Source organism: Mus musculus, chromosome 3, assembly GCF_000001635.26.
Source record: "Mus musculus strain C57BL/6J chromosome 3, GRCm38.p6 C57BL/6J".
In the NCBI taxonomy this organism is placed as follows: Eukaryota; Metazoa; Chordata; class Mammalia; order Rodentia; family Muridae; genus Mus; species Mus musculus.
This window is the reverse complement of record NC_000069.6, coordinates 129,297,240-129,322,727: the sequence shown is the minus strand read 5'-3', so window position 1 is coordinate 129,322,727 and position 25,488 is coordinate 129,297,240. Positions and strand designations below refer to the sequence as shown.

Here is a 25,488-nt window from a genome sequence, read left to right as displayed (position 1 = left end):
TCTAAGGAGCCCTGGATCCTGTTAGTGGAGAATGGCATTTGGAACTCATCATTTGGGAACAGAGTAGTGTCTGCAAAGTGTATTGGTAGGAGTATGGTGTGTGTATCTGTGTGTGTAAGGATGGGGCTTAATAGTACCTTTAGAATAATAAAAAGAGCTAATAACTTAGCTTTTGTTGTTGTTGTGGTGGTGGTGGTGGTGGCGGCGGCGTTGGTGGTGGTGGTGTGTATCTCTCTCTCTGTCTGTCTGTCTCTCTCTCTCTGTGTGTCTGTGTGTTTTTTTGTTTTGGAATTTGTTGTTGTTGAGACAGGGTCTGGCTCTATGTACCAGACTGGCTTGAGACTAAAAGTAATCGTTTCCCAAGTGTTGGAATTACAGGGGTAAAACACCCCTCCTGGCTCTTTAGCTTACTATTCTTTGTGACATAGCTTCTCTAGTTCATGAGAACCTATGTTAGTCTTGCACAAATTGTTGGTGGCATCAATCAATGTTACCTTATTTCTACTGTTTTTAATTTCTGTTCCATCCAATGAGCAAATATAAATCATATTCTTTTACTGCAACACACACACACACACACACACACACACACACACACTGTATTTTCTCTTTTAATTTCTAGAAATGTTAAACATTAACAGTAACAGCTAGTGCTTACAAGCACATACCTAGTAGCAGCCATAAGGAATGCTGCTGTCTTTTCAAAAGTGAGCTGAGTGACTATGAATTTTGAGATTATGGTGGGCCTTGCACACGTCAAGTGGATGATCTACTACTGAGCTATGCCCTCAGTCCTCAAAATGGGGCCTCAGAGCAGGTTAGCATGTACTTCACCAGGGCAATGGCTCAGCACCAATTTTGCCTGGAAATGAACATGAGTTCTGCCCTTGGTGTAGCATAAGCACAAAGGAATGTTCCGCTGGGCAGAGGGAGGGTTTGAGAAGATAGATACTCCCCTGTTCCATGACAGGACACACCTGCTCACAGCTCCCAACACTTAGAAGCAGGCAGCTGGGGCTGCATGTGTTTGCCCCGTTGTTGCTCAGAGGTTTTAGGTCGAGCACCCTCAGAATTCTAAAACGTGTTGACAGACATTTGATCGTTTCTTAGACAGAGCTCATGGAAATGTAAATAGTTATAATAATGTAGCCCCTATTTTCTATAGGCGTAGAAACACAGGAACTGTCAGCAGGGCTGCATGCATTGTGTTTCTGTTTATTCCTAAGGAGCATAGCTGCCACTGACCATGAACCAACAGATGCCAGGAAGTCCTTCCCTTGTTTCGACGAACCCAACAAGAAGTCAACTTACAGTATATCCATCATCCACCCAAAAGAATACTCAGCACTTTCTAATATGCCAGAAGAGGTAAGGGTCTTTAAATTTTTGTTCTGCACACACTCGGTTTGCAATACTACTCAAACTACTTGATTTACTATAGAAGGGAACTCTGAAGCCTGAAACTAAATATGCTATAGCTATCAATTTAAAAGATTAAGAATACACCTTAGCAATCTTTTTTTTTTCTTTGCCTCTAGGAAATTGTCAACTTATGACATCACAGTTCAGCAATAAATTCACCTTGAAATTTTTAAGGAAGAAAGAATATAATACATAGAGATCGGCTGGGGGCTCTGCTTAGTCACACAAACCACTAGTCATGAAAAAAAATCAATGACACACTTAAAGTTTTCTAGGCTGGACTTACTATTTAGACTTTTCGGTTCAAAACAAGCCCTCTTTTTAAAATTGATAAAGCTGTGTAAAAAAAAAAAATCATTACTCCAATTCTTGGTTCTTCAATTCAGTGAGCACCATGCCTGTAGATTTTCCTGCAGAAATTCAAGCATTGAATTAGTAATGGGCTGCAATAACGCTGCCTGGGCACTTGTTAATACAGGACTCTTTCCTGTGTTTCCTCTTCATGATGGGTGGCATTGTTAACTAAAGACCATTACCCTGAAGTTATTGTTTATTATGCACATCCCACATTTCATGCGTAAAAGAGTCAGGCTCACTCTTCAGTATAATTGATCTCTGCCTGGAAATTATACCTCCCATTTTTTTCTGATTCACTATTGGAAATATCACTGAAACCCATCCTCCTAAAATAAACTGATCCTTGAAAAGGCACAAACCAAAGACAGCAAATGTGTAAAGACTAAAATGTAAAATGTCCCCAGCCCCAGAACAAATCCATTTTTTCAGATCGTTTTCTTTGGGAAATTCAGTTTGCATTGAAGAAGAAAGAGTAAAGGGTAAAATTTTAAGTTTGACACATGAGTTAAAACATGTGATGAAGGCACAGGTGTCATCAGAGTGCCTTGGAGTAGATGAGGGGAAAGGAAGGTGGGGCATCAAAAAGACAAACTGACACCCCTTCCCTGAGACCTAGTCATCTTCAAAGACTATATATCTTTAATTCTGCTAGATTCAGATACTAATTGGGAGACGGATGAGTCTCTGGGTTGTCAGAAGAAAGACCTAAACTGACACCAGTAGACTTTTATTGTGAGGTAACTTTTCTCTATGGAGCATGCATGTACCCACAAATGGTAAGACTGTTTGCATCTAGAGAGTGGTTATATGCAGCCATGTGAATGTTTAAGGAGCAGGAGTTCGGATGAGGGCTGGTAGTTGATCGACAGAAGGATGGCAGAACTGGTGTGGATAAAGAAACCAGATAAGTTAGTAGTTGGGTCAAACAATGGAATCCGTCCTGACAATGGTAACCAGGGCCTTGAATTTAGTGTCCGTACCTTGGCTCTTCAATGTAGATAGCTGGAGTTGGGGAAGAAAAGCTGACACTGGTTATTGACACAGTCATTACTCTCCTTACACATGGTGAAACCAGTTCCTGCCTGTTTAGTTCTTCCTTCTGCAAGATTTAGCCTATTCTTCATTAAGGGATCAAATCTTAAAAGATGGTCAGCACTGTGCATTTTTTTTTTCAGAAAGATAAACTCCTGCCCAGTTGATATGCCAGTTAAACTTACTTTTCCCCGAGAAATCTGATCCAAGGTGTGAGTCAGTCATTTCCAGGGTGTTGACAAAGCAAAGTGACTTTTCTACAGGCCCTTCAGTGTTACCACTTTGCATTTGAGGTCTGGGCTTTAAAAATGAACTTCTGAGTAGGGAGTGGGGCTTAGGGGACTCATTTGTCTTATTCATGGTTGATCTTGTGATAAATAAAAGCTGCTCTTCTGTTTCCCATAGAAATCAGAGATGGTGGATGACAACTGGAAGAAAACCACTTTTGTGAAGTCTGTCCCAATGAGCACTTACCTGGTGTGCTTTGCTGTGCATCGGTTCACTGCTATAGAGAGAAAATCCAGGAGCGGCAAACCAGTGAGTCTTACTAGATTCCAGACACTCACCACCAGTGTGTTTGCAGTTAACTTTCTGGCTCTTAAAAAATACTTGCTTATTAGTTTCCCGTACAATAGTCAAGAAACCTAATGGGTCACCAGGTTCTAGGAGTGGGTGATCAAGGAACAAAAGTGACAGCCATGCCTGTGCGCAGCCTTGAATTATTTTAAAAAGAGACTCAAAGCTGGCTCCTACATAGACCAGTACAAGTCTGTCATACTTTATGACCCTATCCAACTTCACTACAAGGCGAGGCACCTGTGTTAGAAGGAGATCCTCAGGAGAGCTAGGGTGGGGAGGGGAATATTCTGCAAGCATCCAGGAGCTGAACAGTTCACGGTTGTCATTTCTGTGTGTAATTAAAACCAGGCCGCAGCTTCTGGAGATCCTGATGCAAAACAAAACAAAACACAAAAAAATAATCAACAAACCAGCACAGAACACTTAAAAAAGTTGACAACATATCAGAAGTAGCTTTGAAAGTATGAGACTATTTGTATTTTAAATGACAGCTTCAGTAACTTCCTTTAAATTTTTTTTGGTATTTATTTATTTAGTATGGGGGTTGAGGGAGAAGGTACTACAGCATGGTGGGGAGGTCAGAGGGCACCTAGTAGGAGTTTACTCTCTTCTTCTACCACATAAGATCTGGGGATCGAACCCGGATCTTTAGAGCGGCACCAACCCCCTTTCCTGATGATTTATCTTGCTGTCCCAATGACTTCTTTTCGACAAACCAAAAACATTTTAATCTACAAATTTTTTTTTGGTGAGGGGGAGGGTTGAGGACTAGAGAGAGGGCTCAAAGGTTAAGAGCACCGGCTGCTTTTCCAGAGCTTCTGGATTAGATTATCAGCACCCACATGGTGGCTCACAACCATCTGTAACTCTAGTTCTAGGACATATGATGCCCTTCTCTGGTTACCTCAGGATCCAGGCATGTGCATGATCCACAGTCATGTGTGTGTGTGTGTGTCTTTTCACAGTATGTATTAATAAGGAAGAAGTCATTACCCCATCTTACAGATGAGAAACTCAAAGCCAACAGAGTTAAAATGCTTTGCTCAGGGACCATCTGGGGAGTGGTAGGAGTGGATTCCCATCCTGTATTCTTTCCAAAGCGTCACATTCTGCTATGTTGTCTGGGAAATGGAGTGTTCTGAAAATCGCACTACCTTACCATCAGTCATTGAGTGATCATCAGTGAGCCAGGTGCTTCTGCTTCCCACGAAACTCGCTCCTGGGAAAACCTGCCTTCCTTTAGCTCATCAGTGGGGTTGATACGGAGACAGGCAAAGCCTGGGTTTTCAATATAGAAGTTATCGTGAGTGGGGAACATACAATGACCTTCTGCTTGGGACTCGGGAAGGCCGGTCCAGCACAACTGTTTCTCACACCTGTGTCACTTTGATGTGACTGTTAGTGTGAGTGAGGGCACCACCAGTTCCCGAAGCTAATAAGGTGTGTTGGGGGAATGGCATCAATAGAGGAAATTGCTTTTCTAGACTGTTCTCATAGGCAGCGGTTTGCTTGACATAAAGTTGAGTCTATTAGTCTGCTTCATGGTTTTCTTCCTGTGTCATAGCAAATGTGCAATATTTATTGAGTGCTTTCTTTGGAACCCACGATAAACGACCATTGTCATATACAGGTGTCTGTCCCATTACGTTTTTACAATAGGATTACATTCTGGGTACTTTTGTTTTCTATTTTGAGTAGAACATCGAGACAAGGAAGAAAGTTTGTGCTATTCCTCTATGCTCACGTAGGCTTAAGAGTCAGGATGCAGCCAAGCGGCCAGCCGCGGACATTCCACCCTTAGTGATGTTCTAATAGCAACTGTGAGCTGGCGTTTCCCAATGGCTCCCTTGCTGAGTCTCCCACGCAGCTCTGCTGCCTGAGTGACCATTATGGCTTGGATCATCGTTTGGCTAGATTCTACGGATGGATTTTATGTAAAGGAATAGACCAACATAGTGGAAAAAATAGCATTTAGCAAAAGACCTCAACAGTAGTAAATACCTCTTAAATGACTCTCCTGTGAAAGCTGACAGCAGAATGCTCTGTCTTAAATCAGCAGTGCCTCCCAGGCTTCAGAAGGGGAGCGAGGATATGCTGTCACAACTATTCCTTTCTGGTCTGTTTCATAAGAGACTAACAGAACTGAACTGCTTTCTGAAATTCCCCGGATGCTCTAGTCAGAACCCAGCGAGGTGGTGACACTGGAGCTGACTCCAGGGGGCGCCTTGCCCTCCGTCTCTTCTGCTACAATGTGGGATAGTCCCCCTAAAAGTTGGACTGAACTTCACCTGAGAACACGAGGCCCCTAATGTGCATGCTAGTGCTTCCCAAAACTTCCTTTTGCCCCTGCCAGCTCTTCACATGCTCACTCTGAATTGAAGGCTAACATCGGCACCCCAGAAGGAAATGCGCCCAGTGTGAGACTCACTTCAGAGAGACATACAAACAAACAAGTAAAATCCAGCCGTCTTAGACCCACAGATATGTTACAGAGAGGAAACCCACCAAGTCTTATAACTCTTCTTTAAAAAATGGACTATAAATAGTTAGTTGAAAAACTGCCTCGGAATTTTTGGTGTAAGAGTCGGTCAGTCAATACAGCCTCGTGAATGATGTCCTGGCCTGTTGGTTTATAGCCTGCCTTTCACTGACTCTCTTGCTACGATAGTGCAAGTGTCTCCGGTGGTTCTCAGGCAGAGGAGAATGAATGTCTACATGGCCATGTCGCTTCCATTGACAGTCTCCCAGGTTTTCCTGTATCCCGTGATGAGCTCTCTCCAATACAGACTTTCCTGGATCATAGCCGGAGATATTTATCATTTGGAATTTCTTAAAGTATTTCTAAACAGAAAGAGAAAAACAGTTCTCCATCTAAAACCCTCCATTGTCCCTCCTGTACGATGATTTTCTGTTAGTTTTACTCATTTAACCTCGACTCTTACACATTCTTCAATTTTTAAAAATAATTTTAAAAATTTAATTAAAATATCGTTACGTCATTTCCCCTTTTGTCTCTTTCCTCTGACCCGTACCGTGTCCCCTCCCTTCATTTGTCCTGTAATCCTCCTTACTCCCGCCCAAACTCAAGTCTAATAATTTTGGGATGGCGGGGGCTCGAGACACAGTTTCTCTAGGCAACAGTCCTGGCTGTCCTGAAACTCAACTTTGTAGACCAGGCTGGCTCAAACTCACAGACATCCATCTGCCTCAACCTCATGAGTGCCGAGTTAAAAGCACGAACTGCCATACCATGCCCAGTGTTAGTAATTCTTTCTAAAAACTTTTTTATACAGTATATTTTGATTATGATTTCTTCCCCACCTCTCCAATGTCTTTCCCACCTCCTTACCCAACTTTATTCTGTCTGTCTGACTGTATGTCTGTCTACCTGCCTGTCTGTCTATATATCTATCTGTCTATCTGTCTGTCTGTCTATCTATCTATCTATCTATCTATCTATCCATCCATCTATCTGCCTGCCTATCATCTACCTATTCTTTCTCTCTCTGTGTCTTTCAAAATCAAAACATAGAAATTAAAGTCAAAACAAACTAGCCAAAGACCAATAGGATAAAAATATAACAAAGCCAAACCCCAAAAATGGAAACAAAAAGTCTGCTAAGAACCCATGGGACTCTTTCTGTGTTGGCCAGCGACTCCTGGGCATGGGGCCTACCCTGGAGTATAGTAGATGTACCCAGTTACAATCTGTTGGAGAAAACTGGTTCTCATTTTGCCGGTGGGTGTCAACTGCAGACAGCTTCTTGGTTAGGTACGAGATCCTGTAGCTACTCGGTAAGCTGACCACTCCAACTTCACCCACTGCTTCTTATCACAAGCTCTGTAGAGACTCATCAGTTAACGCCCTCCTGTGTCTTATGGGTCTCCCACTTTGTATTTTATCCACCCACTGCTGCATGCTGGGAGCCATTTCAAATAAATGTCACAGGTCTTTGGGGGGATGGTTTTACATTAGAAATCACATGTTTGGATTTGTATGAAGGCAATGTTTTTTCAAGTACTAATGCATTGATACATTTCATGGGACCTGGGGTAGTACCTGATAAAGAATTCATGTAGACATAGTGATGTGTGTGTTTGTGTGTGTATGTGTGTGTAACAGGAAAAAGAAAAGATATGAAAATCCACCTATCCATCTATCAATTCAGGTCCAATGACATTGCCAAATGAGTTAATTTAGTTACATAAAACACTTTTGATTTCCAGGGCTCTTGGAACTTCTAATAGTGAATAAGAGGTTGTGGAAGCAGGATCCACATAAGAGTTTCAGTAAAATGATCAGCAGTTACGTCAACTATGGCATTCTATTTGTAGTTGTTCAAAATCCATAGGCCTGATAGGTAGCCTAAGAAGCTCCCTGCAGGAGAAGAGCTAACATCACCTGCAGTGAGACTCTTAAGCGAATGTTGGGAAGGTTTATACAAGGTTTGGGGTTTGGATACAAATAGGGTTGGGGCAAAGGATGGTATAGAGACTCATTAAGTAGTTCTTAGTTGGTCCACCATGATAGCCAAGTCCGAGAGACTAGAGACACTGGAACGAAAGGCATCGTATTAAAAATGCTAAATGCCTGCTTTATGGGGCTGGAGAGCTTGCACAGCAGTTAAGAGCACTTGCTGCTCTTGAGGAAGATCCAGGTTCGATTCTCAACACCCACATGGCTGCTCACCACCACCTATAGCTAAGGAATCTTTCTGACACTCCCTCTGGCCTGCTTAGTCACACACATGATACACAGACATGCATGCAGTCAAAACATTCATACACATAAAATATGACAAATGAACTTTTACAAAACTAAGCCTGCTTTATAGTAGGGTCCAGTATAAGAGAAAAGCTATTTATTCCCTTTTTGTCAACTTGGCTTCCCACTCCAAACAGACAGCACAAAGCACCGGGGTGGGGTGGGGGGCGTAGTGTAGACGGCAGGGCAGTGTCAAGAGAGACAGCTCTCCCTGAAATGTCTGGTAGAGAATGATTGTGGCAAGTCTAGCATACTAACTCACTGACAGACGAAAGGTTCTGAGCCTTTCTATGGACAGCAAGGCAGTGCCAAGCTGCCATGCTGGCTTTGATTTTTCATGCCAGGCCACCAGTATTCTGCTTAGTGGCTGCCAACTGGGCCCTTGGGTTCAGTTATCACTTGGAGAAGGTCTGTCATTGCTCAACAAGAGGCTGGGAGAAGGGAGTAGAAATGGATCATCTCATCTCTTCTGGCAAGTAAAGGCTAAAAAGCTCAATGAATGTTGAGAAGGTCACTGGCTGCGGTGGGGGGCTCATTTCTCTTTATGCCAAAAAGGTGGGATGATCAGCTAAAATGGGGAGCACAGGTCATATAAGGGACACTTTCATTATCTGCCTTTTATAGTGTAGGAGTTCTCCAGAGCTCTCTTCTAAGAAGCAGGGCAGGGGGTGTATGCTCAAATGAACATCAACATTGTAGTAACGCCATGGGAACAGGAAATGAGTAATCTTGAATCATCAGGTCTAGTTGGGTCAACAGTCTTGAACTTAATAAAATGACTGAATCTCACCATTGCTAGAGGGTTTTGGATCAGGTCTTGGGGGTACCATCCGTACCTCACTTGACTTTCTCACAAATGTAGCGGACTCTAGTCTGAAGCACTTCTCCCACTTCCACACACTGAAACTTTCTAAACGATCGGAAGGTTCCTCAGCACAGATCCTAGCATCCAGGGACAGCATCTGTTCGTCTGCTTAGAAGAATTCTTAATAATATATATATTTAATAAAGTCATGGATGATTAGAGTTGGGACAAAAATCTGCACTCAGTTTGGTTTGTAAATTAGGTCACAGGAACATAAAATAATCTGCCAGCACCTCAGAGGATGGAAGGTTCTTACTCACTCCCTCTTGGGAAAAGTTTGAGTCATCGTATTTTAGGCTCTGGGAGTGAAATTGGAGCATAGCTGGGCCATTTAGAAAAGCAGAGTGTAATGTCACAAAGAGGAAAGAATGAAATGAGTTTGCTTCCTCACAGGGAACTGTGTACACAGGACAAACCAGTGGGTATAAGGAAAAATAAATAGAGACATAGACACCAAAAAGACAATGCAAGGGTTTGTTTTTTTGTTTGTTTTAAAAAATGATTTGTTTATTTTTATTTTATGTGCACTGATGCTTTGCTTACATGTATGTCTGTGTGAAGGTGTCAGATCTCTTGGGACTAGAGTCACAGACAGTTGTGAGCTGCCATGTGGGTGCTGGGAATTTAACCCAGGTCCCCTGGAAGAGCAGTCAGTGGTCTTAACTGCTGAGCCATCTCTCCAGCCCCAGACAATACAGATTTTTAAAAGGCGATGATATATTTTAATGTCTGACACGCTATCAGGCTTTGGTAGCAAACTTATCCAATGGTTTGCATGCCAATCACTGCGCCTTAAGCTGTTTCTACTCACTAATGTCACACAGTTACATCCTAATGACCCTTTTTACCCAAGTCTTAGAGCTGAGAAGTGATTTGTGCAAGGCTACACAGAGCAGGCTGGGGCTTCAGACGCGAAGCTGGCTGCAAGGGCCTCTGGCGGTCAGTTATACCATGCCTCACGGTTTGTGGGTGTGTGTGTCATCAGATGAAGCCTTATCTTCCTGAATGTCTGTGTTTCCTTACTAGCTCAAGGTCTATGTCCAGCCCAATCAGAAGGAGACAGCAGAGTATGCGGCAAACATAACCCAAGCTGTATTTGATTACTTCGAAGACTACTTCGCTATGGAGTATGCGCTTCCTAAACTGGGTGAGAAAACACTTTTAATTCCTCATTTCAAGTTGCCTTTGGGTTTTTTGTTTGTTTGTTTTGTTTTATCTTTTTTTTTTAAAGCCTAAGTTAACCTAGTGTGTCTAATTCTATCACCATGAATTACTGATCATCTCTGAGTCTTTTTAGTATGTGCATGCACTTCGTGTCTGACGGGAACTACAAGCTCAAAGATCCACGCTGGAGTCTTTCAAAAATAATAGCCACTCTCTCCTCTTATATGAGGAAGAGCTAATCTTTGATTCAGAAAGCAGCTCCTGCGGAGCTTGCTCACGGTGGGGCCAAAACAGCCACCTACATCATTAGATTTAAAAATCAGGACTCCGCCAATGGTTTGCATGCCTGGCCCTCCTAAGGGAGTTGGAAAACAGTAAGGGTCAGCGATGTCGTAAGAGGCTCGTGTGCTTCCCACCCGACCCTTGTTGTGCAAGACTTTCCAGCCCCGGGAATGAAATACTGGAGCTCCTTCTAGAGTTTCCTTTTCTTCAGTGTGGAGAGAAACACATCTTATTTTTATTTTTTGGTAATATGCAAGGAAAGCCATATTCCAAATGTATGGACATGCTGTCTCCATCAACAGCACAGACAAGCTTGAGTGACCAGTTTGAACAGAGATGTAACTGTAAGACCCTTGGAGACACTTGAAGGGAAGGTCTTAAGAAAACCAACCAACTGCCTGGGCTGTGGTGGTGCATAGCTTTAATCCCAGAATTTGGGAGGCAGAGGCAGGTGGATCTGAGTTCAAGGCCAGCCTAGTCTATGGATGAGTTTCAGGTTAGTCAGGGCTACACAGAGAATCCTTGTCTTGGAGAAAGAGAGAGAGAGAGAGAGAGACAGAGACAGAGACAGAGACAGAGACAGAGACAGAGAGACAGAGAGAGAGGCAGACAGACAGACAGAGAGAGAGAGACAGAGAGAGAGAGGCAGACAGACAGACACACAGAGAGAGGCAGACAGACAGACAGACAGACACACACACACAGAGAGAGAGAGAGAGAGAGAGAGAGAGAGAGAGAGAGAGAAAACCAAGAATCTACTTCCCTATCTAGTATCTACCACCTTAATAAATTCCGTAGAAGGCAAAAGGCACGGTGGCTCTGTGTGTGTACACCCCCACATCTCATTTTCACTTCAATGGTCCTTTATACCACATATAAATTATGAGAGGAAACAGAAAGACAAGTAGCTTTCTACCAGACTCAGAGGAAAATTCCGAATGTTACAGGAACTGGAATGCAGAGTTCATTGTCTTTGTCTCACTCCTTGTGATCACGGTGACCCCAGATGCAGAATTCACACCAGTCTCTCTCTCTCTCTCTCTCTCTCTCTCTCTCTCCCTCTTCTCTTCTCTCCCATGTGCTTCCCTGGGTGTCTTTAACACTTTCAGATTTATCTGTATACTAGAGCCTTTGGAAGTGATGTCCTCACTCATATCAAAAGGTAATTGAATTGACATTAATTAATTATAATGTCCGTGTTCACTAGAGAAGAGATTGCATGCATTTGCTCAAGGATTTGTGCAAATTGTACTTTCCAACATTGTAAAAACTGTTGGCTATAGGGTCATACTTTCCCAAGCTTGAGGGCTATTCTTATGCCACAGTAAGAGCGACCCCTACAATGAGAACATGACAAGAAAATCACGACTCTTACCTTGATTTTCAATGAATATATATATATATATATATATATACACTATTCTTTCATACAAATCTTTAAGAAATTTTAATCAAAAAGGCCTCTTTCTTACATGTTAGAATGAAATTTCACTTATTTAAAATTTTGTGCCTCATTTAAATTATAGTAGTAATAAAAATTATATTCAGGTTACAGTTCATTAGCTTGGGAAGCTGTATTCCCTGATAATCGGTGTTTTTCCTGTATGCAGATTTAATGTGGAAGTGTTCAATGTTGCTTCCCTTTGTTGGGTGTTATTTCTAAAATCCAGAGAAAATAGGACAGAAATTCCTGTGACCTGGATAAAAAAATAGAGAGAGAAATTGGTCAATTCCATGTCCTTCTAGCTTATTTAAAATACAAAGGAAGATGGCAAAGGGAAGGTGGAGGAAAAGAGGAAAGGGACATTAGATTGGCCGAGAATCAGACTGTCCTTAAATTGTACATCACTCGGGTTTCTAAGTCTGTGTCCTTGACATGCAAGCTGTCTCTCTGAACTCACATGTTCTGTCTTCTCAGTTCTCATTTAAAGGCTTCACTCTTTTTTTTTCCCTAACACTGTATCCCCCAAATAGGTGCTGTTTATAACCAACGTCATAAATAAAAGATGGGGGAAAGTAATAAAAATGAATTACTGTAAAGAGAAGAAAAGACATAAAACCAGAGAGGCTTGGAATAAAAGAGCAGTCATGTAATCCTTCAGAGAAAAGGGAGGGCTAGGGAGGGACGACACACTGAAGTCTGGAGGCTACAGGAACTTCTCCGTGGGAATGTTGAGAGCATTAGGACTGAGTTTGTGCACAAACGATTTCTGCCTCTCACTCTGAAACATTATTTTTAGCCTTAAAAAACAAAGTCAACCAAAGAAGTTAATTTGGTAAGAGACGCTGTGAACAAGTGGAAAGAATGCATTTCTCACCAGACTGTCTTTTTCCACAGATAAAATTGCTATTCCAGATTTTGGCACCGGCGCCATGGAAAATTGGGGACTTGTCACTTACCGAGAAACAAACCTGCTTTACGACCCCCTACTATCGGCCTCATCTAACCAGCAGAGAGTGGCCAGCGTGGTTGCCCACGAACTTGTACACCAGGTAGAGAGGGCCTCCCTGAAACAAATCCACTTGCTTTTTAAAACTGGCCTCTTTCCACAGCAGTAATACAAAGTGTGGATGACTAACGAAGTGAAACAGACCCACTCAGAACATCCCACGTGAAAGCTAGTCTAAGCCTTCACTAATATTTTACTGCACAGAAACTTTCCAGCGGTTCTCAACCTGTGGATGGTCACCCGGTGGGTGTCAAATGACCCTTTCACAGAGGTTACCTAAGACCATCAGAAAGCACAGATATGTCTATTATGATTAATAGCAGTAGCAAAATTAGAGTTACAAAGTAGGAACAAAAAATAATTTTATGGTTGGGGTCACCACAACGTGTGAAACTGCATTAAAGGGTGGCAGCATTAGGAAGGCTGAGAACCACAGTTTTAGACTGTTTTGCATTTAATAAAAACACAAGAGACCTTCCTATAACATTATATATTCCTTAAATTATATTAATAAACTGGAGAATTTAACATTCCTCAAATCAAGATGAAGTGGGAAATACATGTTAGGTACAATACTGATTGCTTCTGTGTCAGTTACAAATCCACGCCATGAAATTTCCTAGCACCTCCCTACTGCGAGAGTAAGCATCTATTTCCCCGTTGCTTTTCATTTCAGTGGTTTGGAAATACTGTGACCATGGACTGGTGGGACGACTTGTGGCTAAATGAAGGATTTGCTTCGTTCTTCGAGTTCTTGGGAGTAAACCACGCAGAAAAAGACTGGCAGATGGTGAGTCCTAACACAATCTGAATCTGTTTCTTCGTGGAAACCCAACTGAAGCCTTTGACAGAGGTCTAGGATCAGTGTCAAATATCCGTTGTGAAGGTAGTCAGAAGCCAGGAGCCAGGAACTTCCCCTGAGCTGCTCTTTGCCAAGAGCCTTTACCTGGTCATTGAGGCAGTAGGGAGCCATAGACAAACACCTGTCTAGATGGGGGATCAGGGCAGAAAGTGTAAGAAACGCCCACCTTGCATTTCCAGGAAGTAGGGTGTCAGCCCTTCCCAAGTCTTATTTTATAAGCTCTTTGACTTGAGCTGGTTGCTGCAAGGCTGTGATGTGGTGAAAACTTAGCAGTTAGGTGCAAGCTCACATCCTAAATGCATCAGCTCTCAGATGCACAGCAGGAAGCCTGGCCACAAGCGAGGTGCACGCTCTTCTCTGGGTCAGCTCTCCCTTTCATGTCCGATGAGAGCATTGTTCAGTATCAAGTAAGCGTTCAAGTTGTCAAACTGTAGGCTTAGTGAACGTTCTCAGTGTGCTCTCAAGGGACCTGGAATAAAACTTTCCAGGATTGCTACAGAATTTTCTTTAGGAAAATTAAGCCTTTTCTGTTTGTATTTAGATCGTGTAAGTATTCGTCTCTGGCTGAATATATGCATGTGTGTTCACTCCATAGATGTGTATACCTATCTCTGTGTAGATGTAGATTACCATGAAGTATGTAGAATACTGCCCTCTACTGGACTAGTTTGTGACATTGAGTAACTTACCTTGTCTGCATCCCTTTAAAAAGAACTGCCTCGTCCAGTTGTTGTAAAGGCGAACAATAAAGTGTATTTAAAGGGCTTAGTCTCCCACGTGAATTTGATAAAGAAATAACAAGACTGCTCAACTTGGAGTTATTTTTATCTTTCTCTGACTTCTGAAAGTATTTTTAAGTGACCTCTAAACTCCAATGCTTCCTAAGTGTCGCTGAAAAGCTACTAAAGGGCAAATTTAAAAATACAGGAGCACACCATCCAACAGAAGTTTAACTTCCCTGGGGCGCAAGAGTCTATAACAGTTTTCCTTTTTCAACTTTAAAACTTTTTTTTTTCCCTGCCTCCTGCCTCTTCCCCCCATCTCCTCACTGTCCCAACTTTTCCTTCTCAATTTTATGTCCTTACAAAACAAACAGCAAACAAACAAATGAAAATACACTCGGGTGTAGGACCAGCTACTGGAACATGGGGTAGACTTTCCAGGGCCACATTCCTGAAGAAAAATGGAACCCTCCCCTGCATAGCTGCCATCAATGGGGGTGGGGCAGCTCCTAAGCTAGGGGTACATAGCATAAGCTCTCCCCAGTCCAAGCTGGGAAGTTTGGTTGACTTGATCTTGTCCCTGTAGTCCCAGCTGCTGATGTAGGTTAAAAAGTTTTAAGAAGCAATTGTTGTAAATCCTACCCCCCCCCCAGGACTCCCCCTCCCCGCTTGAATCCACAGAGATCTGTCTACCTCTGCCTCCAGAGTGCCGAGATGAAAGGAGTGTGCCATCAGCCTGTCCCTTGGGAAATCTATCTTTTACATTAAATACTTGCATCCCCCCTAACCTTCTTTGAAAGGTGAGGGGAACTGCTCTGCAAAGTTGAGTCTTTAAACAATTTACATCAGGGTTTTTCCACCCGGGAACTATTAACATTTGGGGCAATGCTTTGTTTCATGGGCCTCCCTATGCAGTGCACACTAGCCAGTTCCTGTCACACTCTCTACTGCTAGCTCCCCTGTCCCAGTGGTGACAAAGGCTAGGAATAGAGATAAAAATAAACAAGTAAAAATCTTCAGTTGCCGATCATCATGACAGTAAACATTGATGAATTCGTAATTTTTTGAAAATAAACTACACAACGGGTAAATAATTTTGTCTTTTATTTTTTCTATTAAAGTATTTTGGTGACCTCCCTTTATCAAATTCTGATATTAAACTGTAACATTTGAATAGTCAGTTAAACTCCAATTTTGATGTTTCAAAACACCATTAAGCCCAGCTTGGTTGTAAACGCCAGTGAACCCTGCACTTGGGAGATTGAAGCAACAGAATCAAGAGTTCAAGGCTAGCCTGAGATTCTTAGTGAAGCCCTGACTTAGAAAACCAAGGCTGTGGATGTATCTCAGTGATAGAGTATTTTGCTAGCATGGGCAAAGTCCTAGGCTCAATTCTCAGGACCGGGAAGGGGTGGGGGTGGGATTGGTGTATTCTAGAATTTATTACTCACTCTTTTACCCCTCAGTGGAATATAATCACATAAATAGCTGTAATTTGCCCCCCCTCCCTTCTTCCTATTTATTCATCTTGCATTTACCTAAGAGCAGACAATCAAGTCATTTGATAAAAACATTTATTTAGTCCTCACGGAGTTCCCAGTTTACGGCCTTGTGTGGAAAGGAGTCTGGTAAATAAGTTAGAAAGAAAAATCCCATGAATACCTCTGTGACTTACTTCATCAGTGACAACTTTTTGCTTGAAGAAGATAATAACACTCCCCAATGATGTGAGAGGCAGGGTACATTCAGAAAAACACGGGTTTTTCTTCTCACTTAAACCTCTTGACATGCAAACCGAACCAACCAACCCACCCAACAAACAAAATTCAAGTCAAACTGTGATTGTGGGCATCATCCAACCACAGAACCTTGTCTATTATGAAGGGCAACCATGACACTGGGAAATATAAGTTAACATGACAAGCACCCTTTTTGGAAATATTTTAAGCTAGTAGAAGAACTAAAGTGTTGATGTTTTTTGTTTTTTTGTTTTTTTTTTTTAATTAGTACTAGTTTAACAGGGTGAGTTTGCAGAATCTTCATCCATATGAATCAAAGTAACAATGACAGACAATTTGCAGAGTTCCCCTGCGTACCCAGTACTATGTATCAAGTGCTGCACATGAACTGGAGTTTTGAGTCCTGTGCACAAGTCCAAAGAGGAGGGGCTCTCACTGCTAGTGACCAGGGATCTAGTTTAAGTTATGAATCAAGAAGAGAGAAAGACTGTGCTCTCAGCCAAGGAAGCCCAACCATACTGTGAGGATCATAGCCATGCCTCTCGACTGAGAAAACCTATGGCCAAATCACAATTGATCCCTAGAACTAAAGAATGAGCAAGGGCTTTCTTTGATTGATTAGAAACTGTTCACATTCCAAGGACAAGTAACCGGAAACAACATCTTTGGCCAATTGAGTCTCTACGTCGGTCAATGTTCATGGTGACCCCCAAGAGGGGACATCAGGTTTGGTGCAGTTTAAAGTGCGGAGCAGTGAGAATTACAGAAAGAGGAGAGGAATCAGCGAGGGCACAGGCTTGATCGTACAGCATTCATTTGAAAACCCAGAGACCTTGTTACACCATCTGAGCCATTGCCGCTTCTGTCCCCACCGCTTTGAATCCGTAGCATGTTATGAAATAGAAAGCCGTCCGAGGGAAGTGCTAACTCTCTCTGCTTTCTGTCAGCTCAGTCAGGTGCTGCTTGAAGATGTGTTCCCCGTGCAAGAGGACGACTCCCTGATGTCTTCACATCCAGTGGTCGTCACCGTGTCCACGCCAGCTGAAATAACATCTGTGTTTGATGGGATATCATACAGCAAGGTAGGAGATACACAGCATTGGTTTGGAACATCCTTTGGTTGACCGACTTTTAGTCAAGCTCCTTTACCCGCTAAGCATCCTACCAGTTCTTATCTTGATTTTTTTTTTTTTTTTGGAGAGAAAATATGTCTTACTTTTCTGCTGTGTGGTCAACGAGGACAGCCAACTAACTACATGGGCATTCTAATGGAAGAACACTTTGATGTTTAGAACAAGCATTCAAATGCAGCTTAGTTGAGGGTGAAATCTTCATCCATTGTGTGTGTGTGTGGTGGTGGGGGGGAAGGAACGGAGGGACAGAGGGAGAGAGAGAGAGAGAGAGAGAGAGAGAGAGAGAGATGCCTGTATTTTGTAGGCAAGGCATTTTTTAGACTAAAACTGGATGAGATACTGCTAGGAATGTGCAGCCCAAGTTCCTGTGACATTCTCTCTCTCACGACATTTCCTACCATACCTCATCCCACATGTGTTCCATACTTGTGCTAACATAATTTAAATCTGTGTAGCTTCCTGTCTTTGTCACTCACAATTCAGCCATTGTATTAAGTTACTGAAAAGCTACTGTTATGATGGATGAACCCCGACATGGTTGTTTTTATAACTATTAAAATGATGTTTATCAAAATCAGCCTAAGTGACAGCAGTTACCACGTGAAGTTGATACCATAATTTTCTGTGTCTCCTCTCACCTCCCCCCGGCCCCCGTGGCATCTTTTCTGCCTTCTTTTAAATGATTGATTATCCGTCTGAGGAACTCACAAAGGAAGGCTCAGACTCAATTCTCTAAGTCCTGGGTATGCCAGGGGCTTAAAATAGTGTCAGAAATAAATATGTTTCTAAGCTTTATTCTTACCGTGTCCAAATGCAACGTAAAATACTTGGGAAATTGTAATGAAAACTACTAAGTGGGAAGGCAATATTTTCATGTATATTAGTTGAAAACTGATAGAAAAATCTCACAAGTAGTGTGTCTTAGTATTAACCCACATGGAAGATGCTGGGAATCAGTGCATGCCTCAAATTCTTGAGATATATAAAGCAAAATGAAACAAAACTTTTGATATAAAATATTTTTGTGCCTACATTACATATCTATCCATACTAAAATATTTTGGTAGATATTTTCTTTTTCCTTCTGTTAAAAATACTTATCATTTCTTATGTGGAGGTATACTTAATAGTTTGCCAGAATTTCACCTTGAAATTAGCGCTTCAGCCAAGAATGTGCGGTGAGGACCATTTTTCTCTTCTTTCATTAACAGATTGCCACCTGCCGTCTGACTAGGGGAAGTGCAGCAACCATTTAGACACCATTTAGTCACTGACAGGATGGCAATTTGAGCAATTTTTCTTCAACACTTAGATATTTAGAAACACACATACATGGAAAGGGTGCTGTGTGTGTGTGTGTGTGTGTGTGTGTGTGTGTGTGTGTGTGTGTGTGTGTGTGTGTCTGTCTGTCTGTCTGTCTGTCTGTCTGTGTGTTATCACGGCACAATAAACTCTGTAATTCATCAGAATGATCTTCAGAAACGCTGGAACACAATCATGAAATGTTGCAGTAATGCTCAGTGATACTGTTCCTTGCAGTTTCATTAATTTAATTGCTCTCTTCTTCCATCCTAGGGAGCTTCTATTCTGAGAATGCTCCAAGACTGGATAACACCAGAGAAATTCCAAAAAGGCTGTCAGGTATGATTGATTTTTTTGACGGTGGCAAAAGTACACTCTACTGATAATTCGGCTGACAATTGTGGCTGGCTGATTAAGAACAATTGTTTGTTTGTTTGTTTTTACTTTCACTGAACATGGACAGATAAGCAAGAGATAAAGGTATGATAAAAGATAAAGGATGACTTTACGTCAAGTTAAGGCTCTACATTTCATCTGTAATGATCATTTACCAGAAATGTCATGGGGAAATTCAAGTGGATCTCTTACAGATGCTGGATACTCTTTACATGTGTGGATATTCTTTACATGTGTGGATACTCTTTACATGTGTGGATACTCTTTATATGTGTGGATACTCTTTACGTGTGTGGATACTCTTTACATGTATGGATACTCTTTACATGGCTGGACCTGCAATTAAAAGATAGCCTAGACCAGGTAGCTTAAACAAAAGAAACTTATTTTCCCACAACACTGGTAAAATCCAGGGTCAAGGCGCTGCCTTTCAGTTGCTGGTGAGGGTCCTTTTGTCCTGTGGACAGCCTCACTATGTCCTCATGAGGCACAGAGGACAAATATTTCTGTATCTTTTGTAAGAGCGTGGGTCTTACCATGAGGTCACTTTCTCATTACTTCATGATAACCAGAATGCCCTTCGAGGCCCAGATGAATTTAGGACATAATTCACTACATGGCAACATGACAGAGACATTTAAATCTGTCTCTACTGGTCTTCCCACTCAGAAAGTAGAAAGCCTTTTCCTTATTATTGATTTGGAAGATCTTTAATATAAACAATCATATTCTTATAAAGTCAGTGGCTATGGATACCTTTGACCTTTGGGAAGATCTGTAAGAATTCATTTCTGAAGTTCTGCAGACGTCCTATGTTAACACACCACTCCATCCTTTGTTAACACACCACTCCATCCTATGTTAACACACTCCATGGGATGTTTCACTTCATGTTTGTTCTTCTAGAATGTCCTATGCCAATCATCTCAGAATTTGTGTCTCCTGATCTTTATTGAGGTTACTATAATGTGTCTTTATAGCTGCCCCGTCTTCTGGTTGGGCCCATTCCCACCTAGAAATAGAATCACATTCCAGCTGCTCCCCTTCTTTCTCCAGCTTCCATCTGTGACAACCCAGGGATTCAATACAGCCATTTCTAGTGGCTTCTAATCCATAGAGCATAAAAGACAACATTTGTACACAGATTATCAGTTCTTTGTCATGCTGTTTTCTAGGATCATGGCACTACAGGACAATCCCTCCCCCATAACTCTCCTGTTGCCATGTCTTCATAGGTGACATTTATTTAATGCTTTGATATCTTAAATGTAGTGGTCCCTATTTTGGATAAATAGTAAAATGCCTATGTGTCTATTAAAACAAGAGAAGAAAATATTTAGAAAATATTTAGGGTACATACAAAGATATTTTGTTCATTAACAAAACATCCTGTGGGGATATGTGGTGCAGCAGCTATGAGCATGTATAACTCCCTATGAGCTTCAGACTCAATTCTCAGCACTCCTCTATTGTGAGCATCTTCATGTAGACCCTGCCTCCCATGCCCTTAGGTGTGCTTCAGTGCCTGTAGAACTTTTCACATATTACGAGATATAGAAGATGTTTGTTGAGTGAATGTCTATAATGTATAGGGTTGGACATATAAATAAATAATAATAAAAAACCCTGGGCATGGTGGTGCATACCTTTAATCCCAGCATTTGGGAAGCAGAGGCAGGCATATCTGTGAGTTCAAGGCCAATTTAATCTACGTAGTAATTTCAGGTCAACTAGGGCTACACAGTGAGTACACAGTGAGACCCTATCTCAAAATAAATTAAAAAATACTTTTTAAAAAGCAAGAGAAAAGAAAGCGTTCCTTAAAAACTTATTATACTTCTATTCATATAGTGTTCATTTTAAACTGCTGTTAAGACATTCTCAGTATCTTAAGAGCTGAGTTTAAATTAAATGTTTCTTCATACTAACTTTTGTAGAGAACTATCAGAAAAGTAGACAGCCAGGATAACCACTCAATAAATCCTCAGACCATTCAACAAGTTCTCAGTCCTCCTTAACCTAGTGTGTTGTCATTAACTTAAAAAGCCTCACCTGAGACTAATATTTCTCAAGTTACAACAGTCTCTAGCCATGACTACAAATGGTCCTACAAATTTAACCTGGCTCAATGGCTAATAGGCAGTATGTCTTATACAATTAAAGTGTTATGGAGTGGATATATTTATAGGAAAAAAAACATCAACGCACTTTTTCTTTCTTTCAATTTTCAAACCGGAACTGGTATTATCAGGTATCTGTGTAGCTCTAAGATCACCTGGGACATTCACCCTGTCACCTGACTCACCCTTGAACACACCTGTCATCACACCATGGCTGTTGCCCCAAAGTCCCATGGTCTGGGAAACTGGCGTTCAAGGACTTTCCTTTATAAATTCTAGCTTTCTACCCAGGCTGATTCTCCATTAGGAAAAGTGGGACTCTGAAATTTGGGTCGACCAGTTGTCTCCTTTTCTGTGTTCGTCTTACCAAGTACAGCGTCACACAACAGAATGATGCTGTCATTCACTGAAAGACTCCTGGGCCACAATTGCGCATTGTAAAGGTGCAATAGATGGTGAGACATTAGTAAGAAATGTATGAGAAATGTATCTATCTTCTCTTGTTCTACTATTACCTGGGTAAAGATGAATGGCTGATCTGGGAAGGCCTTTCCTTCCTAGGACACTAACAGCACACACTGTTCCTTTTCCGTCTGTGCTCACCAGTACCAGCTAACGAGGGAGCTATGGCCTGGCTTGTCATGTGATTTAGACTCAAAAGTTAACATGACTGTGATAAGGAGAAGAAAGGAAATTCTGAGTGTTGACTATTAGGAAGCACTGACCTGGCAAAGATAAAAGTGGTACTTTTTGGTACTGTTTATGTAAGATTCAATCTGGCTTATATTTCATGAGAAACAATAAACTGCAATGGAGAAGAAGGAGAAGAAGGAGAAGAAGGAGAAGAAGGAGAAGAAGGAGAAGAAGGAGAAGGAGGAGGAGGAGGAGAGGGGGAGGGGGAGGAGAAGGAGGAGGAGGAGGAGGTGGTGGGGGAGGAGGAAGAGGAGGAAAAGCCAAACTAATACCCACACATTGATCCAGCAGTCAGATTCCTGCTAACCAGTCTCAGACACTCCTCTCTTCCTCCAAGGACACAGGGCCATTTCTTTCATTACAAAAACAGGAGCATTATATTAAGTAATATTTAAGGCCCTATCTAGTTCCAAGATGGCTTGCCTATTTCTCTGCTGAAAAAATGTTGCAAGTGTCCAAAAAACAAACAAACAAACAAACAAACAAACAAACAAACAATATTTAGCAAGATAGACACAAGGTCAAGGCCAGCCTGGACTACACAGGGAAATTCTGTCTCAAAAGTAAACAAGAATCAGCAAAACAAAACAAAACAAAACAAAACACAACCCACTGAGCAAATGAACTCCTCTACGATGCTTTTATGAAGGCATTGCTCCCTAGAAGATGGTATTAACCTGTAGCTACAGTTAGAACTGTTATTATATACTAAGTGTTACTATATACTAAGAGTCTGGAATGAAGATCAGAAACACACTTCTTCCTTCCTTTGTCTGCCCTCTGGTGGTAGTATTGAGTAGTGAGTTAACCAAAAGAATTAACATAGGGGCAGGATTCCAAGGCAGCCTCAGCCATGTTTGGAGGGGTTCTGGGATTGGAAGTTTGTTTTATTTCTAAGTGCCCAGAACAAAGAAGAATATAGAAGATAATGTGACCTACATATAGTGCTTCCTGAAACTTTAAAGCAACTTAGAGATTAAATGTTATATACAAAGTTACGCCCTGGGAACACTTGAAAAGTTTGATTTCTAGGTAAGATTCCCACACATTAAATCGCACAGGACAGGGAGAGAGCAGAAACACTGGCAAGTCTCCAAAGACCAACCCCCCAGCACTGGCCAGGTAAGGGATGAGGAAAGACTGAGATAGCTCTCAGGGTGGGGGTGGGGGGCTGTCTCAGTGCTTCTGAAATTCCCATGCAGAGATCTTGTGAGCAAAACTTCCAAAGGGACAGCTTTCTATTTAAAAGATTTATGTTTTAAAAGTATTTGAAGAATAAAGACTTGCTCTCCTAAGTGAGTAACTTCTCCTATCTACTCATAACCACCTTGATCATTATTCAAAAGACTTCATGCCTGTTCTCTTCCTTAGCATGGCAAATTCGACCCACTAGCATTTAAGTTCAAGAACTGAGGAAGTGTCCACCTTTAAGACGGCTGAAAAATGGAAACAATACTTAATCATATGAAAATCAAACAGCACTGAAATATCAGTGTCTGGAAATGATGTTTTACTGCAAGAAAGTCACTGCTGTTTCTTGGATGGTGTTTGTGTGTGTGTGTGTGTGTGTGTGTGTGTGTGTGTGTGTGCTTATGTTATCTCATGCCATGGAAACACCAGGAGCAGTTATGGGAGGTTTGGGTGAAGGAAGACTGGCCTTTAAAGTACTCATCTTTTACAGATTTACTTGAAAAAATTCCAGTTCGCGAATGCAAAAACTTCCGACTTTTGGGATTCACTGCAAGAGGTGAGGAAGGCCTTGTCCGCTCAATTCCGAAGCAATTTACATTTTAATATCACTAATTATTTTTAATTTCCCCGCATTTACAAACTAATGGAGCTCCATTGTCCTCCCAACCACAGGCAAGCAATCTGCCAGTGAAAGAAGTGATGGACACCTGGACTAGCCAGATGGGTTATCCTGTGGTCACTGTGAGTGGAAGGCAGAACATCACCCAGAAACGCTTTCTGTTGGACTCCAAAGCTGATCCTTCGCAGCCACCGTCAGAGCTCGGGTAAAGATGACTCACTTTAAAAGAACAGGAGAAATTACTCAGCAGAAATACTGCTCGTACACTTAGGTCCTGCCTTCGTGGTATGATTGGCATGTGACAGTGTAAAGGTACAGCCTTTAGGCAACAGAGAGGTCAAGGCTAGCCAAGTGGCAGAACTGAGCGTTTGCCCACGTTTATCTTCTATGTGGACATGGACATCAAAGAATAAAAGAGTGGAAGCAGTGGAAAAAAATAAAGCCAGGTGTTGAACATGAGTGGGCGGGGCTGTGGGCAGTATGGAATGCTGGGAGAAAGGCTAAAGGGAAAATCATGGTCCAAAGGGAACTGGGAAAGATGTTGACAGATAATTACAGTGACCTCCCTAGGCAGGCTCTGCACTTACAGTGTGCAGTGCACAATAAAGAATACAGAGGATCTGAAAAATGGGTTGAGTAGTGAGCCCAGGCTGTGCCTTTCGGACCTACTCCTCCGCTTCATTCCCACCCATCACTCTTGCCCTCACTGTTAGAGAACTCTCAGAAGTCTGGCAGTGACAGCAGGCAGGAATCCAGATGGCTTGTTCCCCACCCCCTTCCAAATATACTAAAACAGTAGAGGACAGCCAAAGACTTCCACAGTGGAGGCTCCGGAGCAAAGCCATCCTTGCAAGGAGCATGGGCTGGGCTTCCCCTACGACTGCTCACGGGAGAGGCTTGTTTCCAAAACCTATCTTCCTCCTCTGTAGAAGGGGTAGCATCCAAGCCCTCAAGAGTAATCAATTCCGTTTTGAGAGATGATTTAGTTGGTAACAGACGTGCCATGAAAGCTTGAGGGTCCGAGTTTGCATCCCTAGAACCCATGTGAGGCCAGATAGAGCAGCACGCACTGGCAGCCCCAGTACCTCTATGGTAAGACGCATAGTGGCCTCAGGACATTCCCCAGAATCCTCAGCCCGTCTGCATACGCGAAAGTGGACAACAGAGAGACCTTGTCTCATATACGGTGGATGGTAAGGATCCTCTCACGTCCACACAAGTGGATATGCACACCCACACACAGATGCACACATCACACATGCAGACTCAGAACAACAACGTGATCAACTCAACTCTCCTTTCTTAAATATGAATAGACAGTGGAGAATTAGAAGACACATGAAAAATGGCTAAGCATGAAAGCTTAAACAATCCCAGGTGGACAAATGAAAAAGTCCCGACTCTACGGACATTAATCAGGAACCAAAAATGGGAAGAAAAAAAGGGGGGAAAGAAAGAAAGAGAAAATTATAAGAAATATTCAGACTTAAAAAAAAAAAGCTATGTGCTTATTGTACAAGACACAGTGCCTTCGAAAGGCAAATTGAGAACCCAGAAGGAAGACTAAAATTTTCAATGAAGTAAATTTGGGAGAAATTCTCCAAAAATGTAAAACTGACACAACGAGATGGTAACTATGAAGAAGGCAAACCTGAAAGCCTAGTGTCCGAAGAAGGGGTGAACAGCTAGGCACAGTGGCAGAGTCTGTGGGCGAGTGATAGGACCTGACCCAGTGTGGCAGGAGCTGGATCCTTGCCAGCTGGCAGGGATAGTGTGTGTAGCTTGTCCTTGGGTC

At 42.1% G+C, this 25,488-nt stretch overlaps 1 protein-coding gene across 1 annotated transcript in view; it reads left to right on the top strand.

Annotated features, from left to right (window-relative positions):
• Enpep (glutamyl aminopeptidase) overlaps positions 1–25,488 on the top strand; it is a 63,573-nt gene that overhangs the window by 10,022 nt on the left and 28,063 nt on the right. The window contains exons 2-10 of the mRNA NM_007934.3: positions 1,227–1,368; positions 3,217–3,348; positions 10,047–10,167; positions 12,805–12,959; positions 13,593–13,706; positions 17,187–17,321; positions 18,948–19,013; positions 23,565–23,630; positions 23,747–23,898. Of these exons, the coding sequence (NP_031960.1) occupies positions 1,227–1,368; positions 3,217–3,348; positions 10,047–10,167; positions 12,805–12,959; positions 13,593–13,706; positions 17,187–17,321; positions 18,948–19,013; positions 23,565–23,630; positions 23,747–23,898 (1,083 nt within the window). The remainder of the gene's footprint in view (positions 1–1,226; positions 1,369–3,216; positions 3,349–10,046; positions 10,168–12,804; positions 12,960–13,592; positions 13,707–17,186; positions 17,322–18,947; positions 19,014–23,564; positions 23,631–23,746; positions 23,899–25,488) is intronic.